At 38.1% G+C, this 12,662-nt stretch overlaps 1 protein-coding gene across 8 annotated transcripts in view; it reads left to right on the top strand.

The window, feature by feature from the left end:
- The window catches only part of RIC8B (RIC8 guanine nucleotide exchange factor B), a 102,820-nt gene that overhangs the window by 66,062 nt on the left and 24,096 nt on the right, over window positions 1–12,662 (top strand). For all 8 annotated transcript variants that reach the window (XR_009689802.1, XR_009689800.1, XR_009689801.1 and 5 more), the window contains exon 8: window positions 7,677–7,821. Coding sequence is in view for 4 of the 8 variants with exons in the window: in XM_061125444.1 (XP_060981427.1) it covers window positions 7,677–7,821 (145 nt within the window). In the remaining 4 variants the exon portion in view is untranslated. The remainder of the gene's footprint in view (window positions 1–7,676; window positions 7,822–12,662) is intronic.

Here is a 12,662-nt window from a genome sequence, read left to right as displayed (position 1 = left end):
CACGCCAGGCCTCCCTGTCCATCACCAACTCCCAGAGCTTACTCAAACTCATGTCCATGGAGTCGGTGATGCCATCCAACCATCCTGTCCTCTCTCTTCCCCTTCTCCTCCTGCCTTCAATCTTTCCCAGCATCAGGGTCTTTTCAAATGAGTCAGTTCTTCACATCAGGTGGCCAAAGTATTGGAGTTTCCGCTTCAGCATCAGTCCTTCCAGTGCACATTCAGGACTGATTGCCTTCAGGATGGACTGATTGGATCTCATTGCTGTCCAAGGGACTCTCAAGAGTCTTCTCCAACATCACAGAACCATCAATTCTTCGGCGCTCAACTTTTTTTGTAGTCCAACTCTCACATCCATACATGACCACTGGAAAAACCATAGCTTTGACTAGATGGACCTTTGTTGGCAAAGTAATGTCTCTGCTTTTTAATATGCTGTCTAGGTTGATCATAACTTTTCTTCCAAGGAGCAAGTGTCTTTTATATATAAATATCAATCACCTCACATATGTGTTACTGTCATAACACATATTGTATATACATATAAAATGAATTTGTTAATTATTTTTTATTTGAAATGGTTAACTTTGTTCCCCCAGGACCCAGTATTCGAGGTTTCATAGTCCTAACTTTGAGCCCCAAATGCATGTTAGCAAAACTTTATCTTTTTCATTTGATCTTTAACAATTATTTATATTCATCTGCTTTTCCTTCCAGTTAGACTTTAATAGTAAAAGTATTCTTCTGGAATACAAATTTGCTTATTCAGATTTTGAATACTTTTGAGGTAGACCCTGGGAATACAAAGGTATACATGATAAACAAGGTCTCTGCCCTCAGTATTATTTACTTTCTTTATCAAGGATTACAAATTAGGATGCCTACAAAATTAATAAAGTAAGTCAAATGGATGGAACATAAGATGATCAATGAAACCTGACACTTAGCTAATTGTTGGGGAGACAATGGGTTGGGACTGGAGGAGCAAGGGGAATGTGGGGGACTGGAAAGAGGACCTTGCTGCTATTTAGCTCCAGCTGCTTGTTACCATGAAGGGACATGTGGCCAATATTACCAAATCATCCAGATTTTTCAAGAGGAGCCAGGACTCTGGATTTTTACATAAAATTCCTCAGTTTTTAAATGCTGTCAACTAATTCTAATTTAAAATTCTAATTCTAATTTAAAACCACCAAAAAGTTTGTAGTCCATATTCAACTTATAAGTCATCATAAGATTTTGGAGCTTGGGTTGGGTTTGGAGACAGATTATATCACAATAAAATAAATTTAAAATAATTTATCAGAATGATTGAACTTGCCTCTTAAAGATGAATGTCTTTAAGCTGAGTTTGAAAGTTAAGTTACCATGATCCAGGCACAAAGGTCAGACCACTAAGTAGAAACAGCACAAGCAGTCAAATTGGGCTAGGAACACAGAGATGAGATTAAGAATGAAAACTGAAACAGAGCGAGATACAAATTCAAAACTTTATGGAAGATTTGGTACAGAAACAGCTATCCAAGTGCCCTCTGTGCCAGGCTAAACATATCTCACAATTAATAGCTGCCTCCTTGTTTTGTTGAGCCCTGACAAAACTAAATTTTTATTACCTGTTCTGTCAATTATGTATTTTATACAGGGGCCCTAAAACAAGCCTCACATAGTTTAATAAAAGAAAATAATTTGTAAAACAACAAGCCTTTGTGGGGTATTTCCCCCCTCCCCAAATCCCTCGTTTTAACACATTTATTAATTCTCAGCATGTGTTAGGCACTGTGGTAGGGCAGAGGCTGAATTGCAGAAATAAATAAGGCTTAAACTCTCTCAGCGCATAGCCCCACACCTTTATACACTTACTTTTGTCTCATTTATTTCAGTCACAGGAGTATCTAGCTTGAAACCAAGCAGTTTCCCTCTCCTGATGATCTTTTCTCTTGTCTTCTCAAAAGCCTTGCTCCATCAAGTGTTAACCCTTTGTTCCTTTATTAACTCTTCCTGATTTGTTCTTTTCAGTATCCTCATTACCCACTCAGACTTCAACTTGCAGCAAGTAAGGCATTTCCACCATTCCCTACTTCCCAGAGTCCAATGAAAATGCTTTCAGTAAGGAACGTAAGGTCACTTTTCAGTAAGGTCACAAAGTAACTAATTTTCAAAGAAAGAAAGTGTTAGAAAGTGTTAGTTGCTCAGTCCTGTCCAACTCTTTGAGACCCCCGTGGACTGTAGCTCTCCAGGCTCCTCTGTCCATGGGATTCTCCAGACAAGAATACTAGAGTGGGTTACCATTTCCTTCTCCAAGGGATCTTCCCAACGCAGGGATCAAACCCTGGCCCCCTGCATTGCAGGCAGATTCTTTACCGTCTGAGCCACAAGGGAAGCCACAACTAATTTTCAAAAGGAATGGATAGTTTTTAGTCTTTGCCTTAATAGCATCTTTCTTGTGTCACAGTTGATACTGTTGACTACTGTTTGTCTCTACTACAACACACTCCTAGATTTCCTTTGACCCACCTCTGTTCATTCCTTTCAGTCTGATTTGTTCACTCCTATCTTTGTCCACATCTAATTGGTATCTTTCTCTAAAGTTCTCATCTGGCCCCATCCTCACTTTACCTTGGTTCCTGAGCAGTATTATCCCCTCCCTTGGCTTCTGCTTCAGCCTATTTGAGCGGGATTTCCAAATCTGCATCCCTCTTAATAAACTATTAAAATAATACTCTCTCTCTGTATCTGGTCAGGTTTTCTTCATTCTGTCTTACACATGGGTGAGAGACGGACTGTTCTAGAGCATACATATCCTGTTGGCATTCCCCCTTATAAAACTTTGAATGACTCTCTGTCACCTCCATGGTAAAATACAAATTTTACCTCCATGGCCTACCTTTATAGTGTATCCTAAATCTACTCCCTACCCTGCACTTTTTGCTTAATCATACTAAAGACTTCTTACTCTTGCCTGATTATACTGCACTGTTCCTTGGCTCATCTCCATGGCTTGGCAGATGCTGTTCCTTTTGCATAGAATGCTTCTTCATCCTTGTTAGCATATGAGCTTTATGTATTCTTGAAGATCATAATCTTCATCTGTGTCATCTGTATGAAGATCATCCATTGAAGAGTTCATCATTCTCTGCTTTGTACCATTTTTACTTATTCCTCTCTATTTTTAAAATACTTCTGACATTTGTTATATTATAACTTTTTGTTAAACTTTTATTCTAGACATTGAGTTTCTTTAGATTAGCTATCTTGTCTTCTTCACCTTTGGTTCCCCAGTGATTAACAGAGTACCTTACAGGTACTAGGTACCCCATAAATGTTTAATGAAAGACCAAACATTAATGTTGTCTATGAATTCAGTGTGGTGAATACACTGTCTTATGGACTTTTCCATATAAAGGCATGATTGTAATATACTTTGGTAAGCACCATAAGAGAAGAATATGCCAGGTACGGCAGCAGCCTGGAAGAGGAAATGATTGGTTGGTGTGGAAAAGGTCAGAGAAAGTCTTCATCCCAGAGAAAAGAGAAGTGGGAAGAAGCCTTGTTCTGTACAGAAAAGAGACTAGTTCAAAATCTGCATTGCACAGAAGCAGTAGATGAGTTTGGGAAGGAAGGCAGAGGCAAGAAAATGATCCCTCTAGGCCCTGTTTTAGAACTTGAGCTTTAGCCTTTGGGGGAGGTTTTGGAGGTTTTATCCAGGAAGGTGCTTACGTCATATTTTTGCTTTACAAGGATATAAGGGAGTTGTGTGTAACCAGGAGAGGAGGGGGTGTGAGATTGGAAGTACAGAGACTAGTCAGAGGAAGCTTCTAGTACAGTATTTCAAAAAGTCACAGCATTTAGCTGAAAGGAAAAGTACTATAAATCCTTCTCTATGTAACAGAGGGAGGGGAATGGTTTCTGGTAGAATCTGCTTGTGCCTTTCTTTCTCCTCAGTAAAAGAGCAAAGCCTTTTTTTGTTGTTGTTCTTAGTCAAGTGTGATAAAACCCATGCTTTGTATAAGCAGTAATGTCATTACTACCAGTGCAGTTCTGACTTTGCCATGTGCTGCTGTGGTTGCTTTCCTCTATTCATAATGCCCTCTAGCATCTTGATAAAATCATGGTGAAATCATTCTTGTAACTTCCTGACCGTATGCTGATTTATTTCTTTTCTGCAGCAGTTTCATCTAAGTGCATGAATGAGTACTGTGACAAAGAACAAAAACATTTGTTGTGTTTCATTTTTCTTTTTCTTTTAAGGATCACTCAGAAGATCTTTTGTTTGCCTTAACAGTTCATCTTAACATCCAAATTCAGTTCATTTTCCTTTTACTACTTCCCCAATATCAAATAGGATGTTATAGAGAATATTCAAAAATAGACTAAAAAGTAATTAGAAACACTCCACCAGATATCAGTAATATAAATCAGAACTTCACAAAGAAAATGCCTCCTCACCGTGTGGTTTTTGTAGTCCATTTGTCTCCCCTTCCCAACGCCAATTTTTAAGTGTTTATCTTATTAGCAAATGTTCATTTGATTTTTAAATTATTGGCTATAGCCTTATCTACTGTTCTGAAAGCAAGGTGTGTCTGAAACAGTCTTTGTAACCCAAACTATCACAGAGTTGACACAGAAGGTTTGTTCCAGTGAATGAACAGTAAGCACAATTTTCATAAAAGTGCTAGGAATTTTTACCATTCACTAGCTTCCAGGAGGATTTTCTGCATAGGAAAGCAGGTTATTTAGTGTTCTGTTAACTTGTTTTTAACCTATTTTGGTCTTTTATAAACTATATTCTTAAACTATTTTACTGTTTAGCCACTGTAGGTGGTTATTTAAATTTTGTGTCTTTTTTAGTTATTTTTTTAGTATATTTATTTAAACCATTTATTCATAGCATCTCAATTTAGACTTTCACAATTTCAGTATTTTTTTTCTAGAACTGCTAAATATCCGTATTTGTTTAAAAATAAATCTTATCCAAAAACTTGCGATGAGAGCATCATTGTTACTGTGGGTTCAGATACATGATCCTTCAGCCTCAGTGACTTTGTGCCGGACCATGCCTAGGGTCATGAATATCAGGAATATTTGTATACACTGTTTATTCACTTCCCCTAATAACCATTAGGGCTTCCCAGGTGGTGCAGTGGTAAAGAATTTGCCTGCCAGTGCAGGAGACACAAGATACATGGGTTCGATCTCTGTATGAGGAAGATCCCCTGGAGCAGGAAAGGACAACCCACTCCAGTATTCTTGGCTGGAAAATTCCATGGACAGAGGAGCCTGGAGGGCTACAATCCGTGGGGTCACAAAGAGTTGGGATATGACTGAGCATGCACGTACAATAATCCATTAAGAATCCATTAATTTATCTAAATCACTCCATTTTGTGGAAGAACTGATGGCAAGAGAGAGCATATCACATTTATTCAGAGGGCTTTCAAATTATACCACCATGATCCCTCATTAAATTCTAATGATTCTACCCAGCACCCATCGAGAATTAGTACCAAAGAGACCACAGTTACCAATAGGTTTTAATGTAGAAAATAGTTAAAAGTGACTAGTGTAAACTTTATTTAATCTACCTGCATTATTAATCCTTATTTCCTTTTGCATAAATTTCACTGGTTTCTGTGCCCTTTGAAAGCAGACTTCCCTTTACTTGCTCTCAAACTACCTATTTTCAGTGTCGAGGGAGATACTCTGTCATTCAAGTATTTGAAAATTTAATGAACAATTCTATCCTGGACTGTTCATCCTACATCGTCTCCGCGCCCTTCATGGTACAGTGCAATGGTGGTTCAAGAAGTTTTGCAAAGAAGACAAGAACCTTGAAGGTAAGCATAATGACTGGCCATTGGAAGTAGACAGTGACCAATTGAGAGCAATCGTTGAAGCTGATCCTCTTACAACCACACGAGAAGTTGCCCAAGAACTCTACGTCGACCATTCTACAGTCATTCAGCATTTGAAGCCAATTGGAAAGATGAAAAAGCTAAGTGGGTGCCTTATGAGCTGACTGAAAAAAAAAAAAAAACAAAAAACATCATTTTGAAGTGTCTTCTCTTATTCTACACAACAACAAACTGTTTCTCAATCGGATTGTAATATGTAACGAAAAGTGGATTTTATATGATGACTAGTGATGACCAGCTCAGTGGTGGGACTGAGAAGACGCTCCAGACCACTTCTGCAAAGCCAAATGTGCACCAGAAAATTGTCATGGTCACTGTTTGGTGGTCTGCTGCCCATCTGATCTACTACAACTTTCTGAATCCTGGCAAAACCATTACATCTGAAAAGTATGCTCAGCAAATCAATGTGATACACTGAAAACGGCAACATCTGCAGCCAGCATTGGTCAATGGAATGGGCCCAATTCTTATCCATGACAACGCCTGACTGCATGGTTGCACAACCAATGCTTCAAAAGTTTGACGAATTGGACTGTGAAGTTTTGCCTCATCTGCCATATTCACCTGACCTCTCGCCAGCCAACTACCACTTCAGTCATTTCGACAACTTTTTGCAAGGAAAAATGCTTCCACAACCAGCAGAAGACAGAAAATGCTTTCCAAGAGTTTGTGGAATCCTGAAGCATGGATTTTTACACTATAGGAATAAACAAACTTACTTTTTGTTGGCAAAATGTGTTCATGGTAATGGTTCCTATTTTTATTAATAAGGATGCATTTGAGCCTAGTTATAATGATTTAAAACTCACTGTCCGAAATAGCAGTTATTTTTGTACCAACCTAATACCAGATACTTTTCTAAGCACCTTGCATGTATTAATCTGTAAGGTAGGTATTATTCCAGTTCTCTATATCTGAAAACTGGAGTAAAGAACTGCAAAATAATTTACCTAAGGTCCACCTGCTAATAAGTAGTAGAGCCATCACTAAGGTCCAGCAGTTCCTGGCCTTATACTCACTGGGTATAATGTGCTTCCATACTTTCTCTGACTTATTTGAAAAAGCAGTAACTTAGCCTACCCTGTTTACATTTGCTAATATCCTTAGGTTTTCTTGGACTTCGCTTGTGGCTCAGCTGGTAAAGAATCTGCCTGCGATGTGGGAGACCTGGGTTTGATCCCTGGGTTGGGAAGAACTCCTGGAGAAGGGAAGGGCTACCCAGTCCAGTATTCTGGCCTGGAGAATTCCATAAACTGTATAGTCCATGGGGTCGCAAAGAGTCGGACACGACTGAGCAACTTTTACTTTCGCTTAGGTTTTGTTATTCCTTATTATCTTAATTCCTTATTTCCCTCTAGTTCCTGTAAAAGCAATAAGAAAGATTTTTCATTATATGCTATATTGGTAAAATCCCAGTCTGGCTTTCATTAACTCTAATCATCATTTCTCTGAAACTGAATAAAGATAACAATTCTGTGATCAAAACCTTAAAACATCACCCTTACCAATGGCCTGGCAGTCACAAAAGCCCCACTCCTGCCACAGAATGTATTCAAAACAGCTCCACTTGAATTTCTGATACCTTATAAAAGGGTTTTGGTCCTCGGAGCATATAGGATTCCTACTACTACACTTTGACAACCTCTCAACTTTTAAGATTTACTACCATGGCTTGTATGCCCAGCTTCCCTGTGTTGGTGAGTCGCTGGTGATGACAGTGAGCACTCAAGGATTCCTGTCTAAAAACCTGTTCTGTTTTTGCAGTGGATAGTCTCCTGAAATACACTGGCTATGGGAATGCTGCAGGACTGCTGGCGGCCAGGGGCCTCTTGGCTGGAGGAAGAGGAGATAATTGGTACTCAGAGGACGAGGACACAGACACTGAAGAATACAAAAATGCAAAACCAAAGTATAGTATCACATTTCTTTTCACCTAACTTTGTCTGCCTTTGGATTGGTTATTTGCCTTTCACTTCCTTTGTCTTTCATTTTCCAAGTATTTCTCTTCTTTTGTGGATTTGGAAGCTTTCTGTTTAATATTGTTTTAGAGACGGTTGCATAGCTAGTGCCTTAGAGAATGATGTCAAGTGATTGAGGAAGGATAATATTGCAAGAAATGTTTTGCTGCATGATACTTTTAACATGCTCATTATCCTCTCCTAAGTATTAAGAGAGGTAGTGTTTCTCAACGTCTCCTGTCATATACTCAAAGGATATTGTTGCTTATTTTGTGCTCTTCTTTCCATAAGTTGAGATTTTATAAGGTATAACCAAGACCAAGTATTTAAGTTGGTTATCTGATGCTTCAGTCTTTCTCAGAAATCTGAATGTAGGTTCCATACATTCTGATCTTTCCTCTTGTGTGAAAGCCCTTATAAGTCAATCAAGTAAAGCCACAAGGCACATTACTAGCCAAAGGAAAGAAATCTGGCTCTGTGGTAAATTTTAATTAAGCAACTAGGGAACCATCTTTTAGCAGAGGCATTAGTCTGCTGGGTAGGCAAGCCAGAGACTTTTATCAAGTTTTCCTTGACTCAGTGCTTATAAGTCAAAGACACTAGTTGTCTCTCATCCCGAAACGAACCACCTCTACTCTCTTCTACCCTCTTCCCATCCTTTTCATCCCCCTCTCAACTCCAATCCCAGGTAATTTTCTTAGTTTCTACTTATTAGGAGTTATTTGAGCTCAGTTTTTTGGAAATGTTAAAAGGGTATGCCTTTCCCTATCAGTGATGGCATTGACATATGCTGTTTTCTACCCACAGTCTTCTTTAGTGTGATGTGGATCATGTAGTAGTTGATCAGGGCTGGAAAAATGATTATCTGCAAGATATGGCCCATTTTTAAAAGTGTAGATTATGCCTTGTTGAAATGAAAATAATGGGTTGTCAGAAGGTAAAAAAGATCACTCCCTAGTTTGATGTAGTTTCAAAAACAAAATCATTGCCAAAGCCAATGTAAAAGAAACAAAAAAATATCCTTCCCTAATCAGACAGGACTTATAGGGCTGGTATTCTTAGCAAATCAGGTCTGAGTAGGTGGTGTTACTTGTAGCATCCCCAGATCTTTGAGCCTTGGTAAGATCTTATAGAGTGTGTCCCAGAAGATAAAGGCTTTGGGGGAAAAAAGCTAGCAGTGACTTTAAGCATTAAATTCTTAAGACTGACACCATTTAGATGTTATAAATTGGGCATCTCTATCAGATATTTGAAGCTAAGGTAGAAAAATAATACATTAATCTTTGCATAATTATAGAAGTCATCATTCTAAATTATTCTTGCTGGCTCTTGATTTTTTTCATTTCATAAACTATATTTCCATGTCAGTTTAATATCCTCTCTCTAGCTGAGACATTAAAATATACCACTTAAAGAGTCTCATATTTTTAAGTTAAGGAAGAAATTACATTAAGTATTCAGTGTGTTCCAGGGTATATGGACACAATCAGCTAGCATAGGAAATTCTTGAGTACTCATGAGTGGTTGATATCATTGCATCGCAGTGTGTATTTTTGAATTTGTTTGGTAGATGACTTCTAAAATGGCATTGGTCATATATCAAGCAGGGCTTCCCTGGTGGCTGAGACAGTAAAGAATCTGCCTGCAATGCAGGAGACTTGGGTTCTTCCTCTGGGTCAGAGAGATACCTTAGAGAAGGAAATGGCTACCCACTCCAGTATTCTTGCCTATAGAATTCCATGAACAGAAGAGCCTGATTGGCTACAGTCCATGGGGTTATAAAGAGTCAGACATGACTGAGCAACTAACATATATCTAGCAAACACAAGAATACTACTATAATAAGAAAAACCTCAGAAGAAATACAAGAACATTGGGTCTCTCCCAATAGTACAGGAAATAGAGATGTGTTACATTATGGAAGTGATGTTAAATTTCAGGAGAGCACTGTTTTTTGAAATCAAGGACCATGATGTGTGATTTTGTTATTGTCTTGGCTCTCAACCATAGAAAGATTTTGTGCTTAGGCCTTACATCCCTGGTTGGAATCTTCTTCAGCCTTTGGACCTGGCCTGTATCATTAATAGGAATTGTGTGTTAGTGTGGCCAGAATTGTCACCATTGTGAAATCTTGTTGTGTTTCTTAAACACTGCTCATTACAAGTGTAAATATGTCTTTCTAACATAGCATCACATCTTCCCTTTTCAGATAGATCTGCATCTGTTTTTTTCTTACATCTTCCCTCTTTCAGGTGCAGCAGTGCAGTGCAATGTTTCATTTCATTTGTTCATTTAAAATACTTATTAAAATGGTTCCCATGGAAGTGGTGGTAAACAAAGTGCTTTGCAAGCAAGATAATCCTTTGTGCTTTGGACAGTGATCCACAAGCTCAAAGAACTTCTTCCTTTAAAATTGTTACGAAAACTTCTTAGCAATCTGGTCAAGTTTATAAAGTCAGCATCTGAAAGGATGACTTACTTCCCTACCGCCTGATTAATGGTCACCAATCAGTGCTCTCAGGATCACGGCCAGCTTCTCTCATGATGCACTTATTCACAAACAGTGTTAGTATTGGCAGAAGCAGAGAAATTACCCTTCATTCAGTTGGCCCTCATCCCGTTGTCAAAAATATAAGTGGATTCTGATTAATGCACCAAGGTAACCTGTAATCCTTTAGTGGAATCTGAAACTAAGAATTGTATGGAGCTTACATTTAGGCCATGAGAGACAGTTAATATCACAACAGTCCTTTCTATGTCAAGATAAATGTATTTAATGGACTGGAAATAGCTTTCTGCAGTTAACATACTTAGAGAAAATACAGTCATAGAATCAAGTATACGCCACACAGGTTTTTGGTGTATGTCTAGCCATGTTTGTAAAAAAATAATTAAATAAGCTTTGGTCCTGTATAAAAGAGAAACCACATTTCTAAATGCTAACTTTATACCTGTTTCTTTTATGCCTCTGAGCATGAAGGCCCCTTGACTGTATTGGTGATATAATGTTTAGGGCTTCCCAGGTGGTGCTCATGATAAAGAACCTGCCTGCCAATGCAGAGACTTCAGAGATGCAGGTTCAATCCCTGGGTTGGGAAGATTTTCTGGAGAAGGAAATGGCCACCCATTCCAGTGTTCTTGCATGGAGAATCCCATGGACAGACGAGCCTGGCAGGCTATAGTCTCTAGGGTAGCAAAGAGTTGTACATGACTGAAGTGATTTAGCACACATTTCTAAATTCTAACTTTATACCTGTTTCTTTTCTACCTCTGAATATGAAGGCTCCTTGACTGTATAGGTGGTATAATGTAACTGATCACTGTGGTTTGTACATCATTCCAAACATCAGTTGACAGATATGTCAACCTAGTGACATTTGACTCATTTTAGACTAGTTGCCTTCAGGCTTGATATGGTATATAGGAGCCTTTGAGTCCAAAGGGGTATCTTTAAAGAGCTGCTGTATGGAGGGGCAGAAGAAGGGAATGGCCAAAGTGGATAGAACTCTAGGATGCCCTCTTACATTCTTAATACACTACACTAGTTCATAATTACACCCAGCAGATTGAAATTATTATACTACTAAGCAATCCAGGGGTGTTTGCTTCTTGACCATGTATTTTTCAACAGTAGCTATGGCAGCAGCTATATAGATATTATAGTTTCTTCAGCACAAATGACTTTGTTTTCTTTTGTCAAGATTTTGTTATGCTGCTGTAAGTCAAGTCCCATTATAATTGTCTCCATATGTTGGGGTTATGCAAATGAAGAGATAGCTTTGTTTTTAATATTTCTTGAAGTAGATAAACCAGAACTAGGACTTGAAGATTTCTCGGGGTTTTTTTGCCTAGTTTTGACTATGATGGTATATTTATGTATAGTAGGTTGTAACTAGCCTTTCTAGGAGCTAGAATTAATTTCCTATAAGCAGTCATGAAACACAATCTAAATTCAGATCTCTAAAGACCAGAATTGAAAATAAAATCACTGCCTCTTCTGCCATGCGTACTGGTTAACTCGCCTTTGTGATGTTTACAGTCATACCAGCTATTCACTTTGAAAATTGAGTTCTCTATTTTTTCTTTTGCATTTTAATTTGAGTAAATGAGCAGCAAGAGGTGTGTTATCTGAGTCTACAGTATTGAGCTTTACTTCAGATTTTATTTCCTACAGATTTACAACCATAGTTTTTTATATCCTTTATATCAAGGATATCACTTGAAACAAACAGCCCAATATAAGAAACATATAAAACACTGTCATTTTAAAAGTATCTTGGAGCTTTTTTAGTTGCCTAGATGCAACTTGATATATATATGTGTATTCAGTATGTCTACTTATATTGCTGATCCATGATACTTAATAAATGAATTACACCACATTACCCTATGTCTTTGCATTGTTAATAGAATGCAAAATCTTTGACAAAGACATTGTTCCATAATTTATCCTACTTCTTGAATGTGGAATCAGTCTTACTTATACAGTAATTCTTAAATTTTCACCTCAGTCACCATTATTAACTGGTATCTCTTCAAAATATCTTGTGACTGGATTTAACCATATTAAACTCCACAAAAAAACCTAGTTGTTGCATGGCTTCTTTAATTAATGAAGATTGCATGTGCAGCTCCATGGTGATGATTTAACTTAATAAACTAACTCACTGGATTCAAGGACTTCTGGCTTACTTACTTCTTGACCAGTAGCTCATTTATGCTAATAATAGCTGGTATTTATTGAATGGGACTTCCCTGGTGGCTCAGTGGTAAAGAATCTGCCTGCCGGTGC

This window comes from Dama dama, chromosome 22, assembly GCF_033118175.1.
Source record: "Dama dama isolate Ldn47 chromosome 22, ASM3311817v1, whole genome shotgun sequence".
NCBI lineage: Eukaryota > Metazoa > Chordata > Mammalia > Artiodactyla > Cervidae > Dama > Dama dama.
The sequence above is the reverse complement of the archived record's forward strand: the minus strand, read 5'-3'. Positions and strand labels throughout refer to the sequence as shown.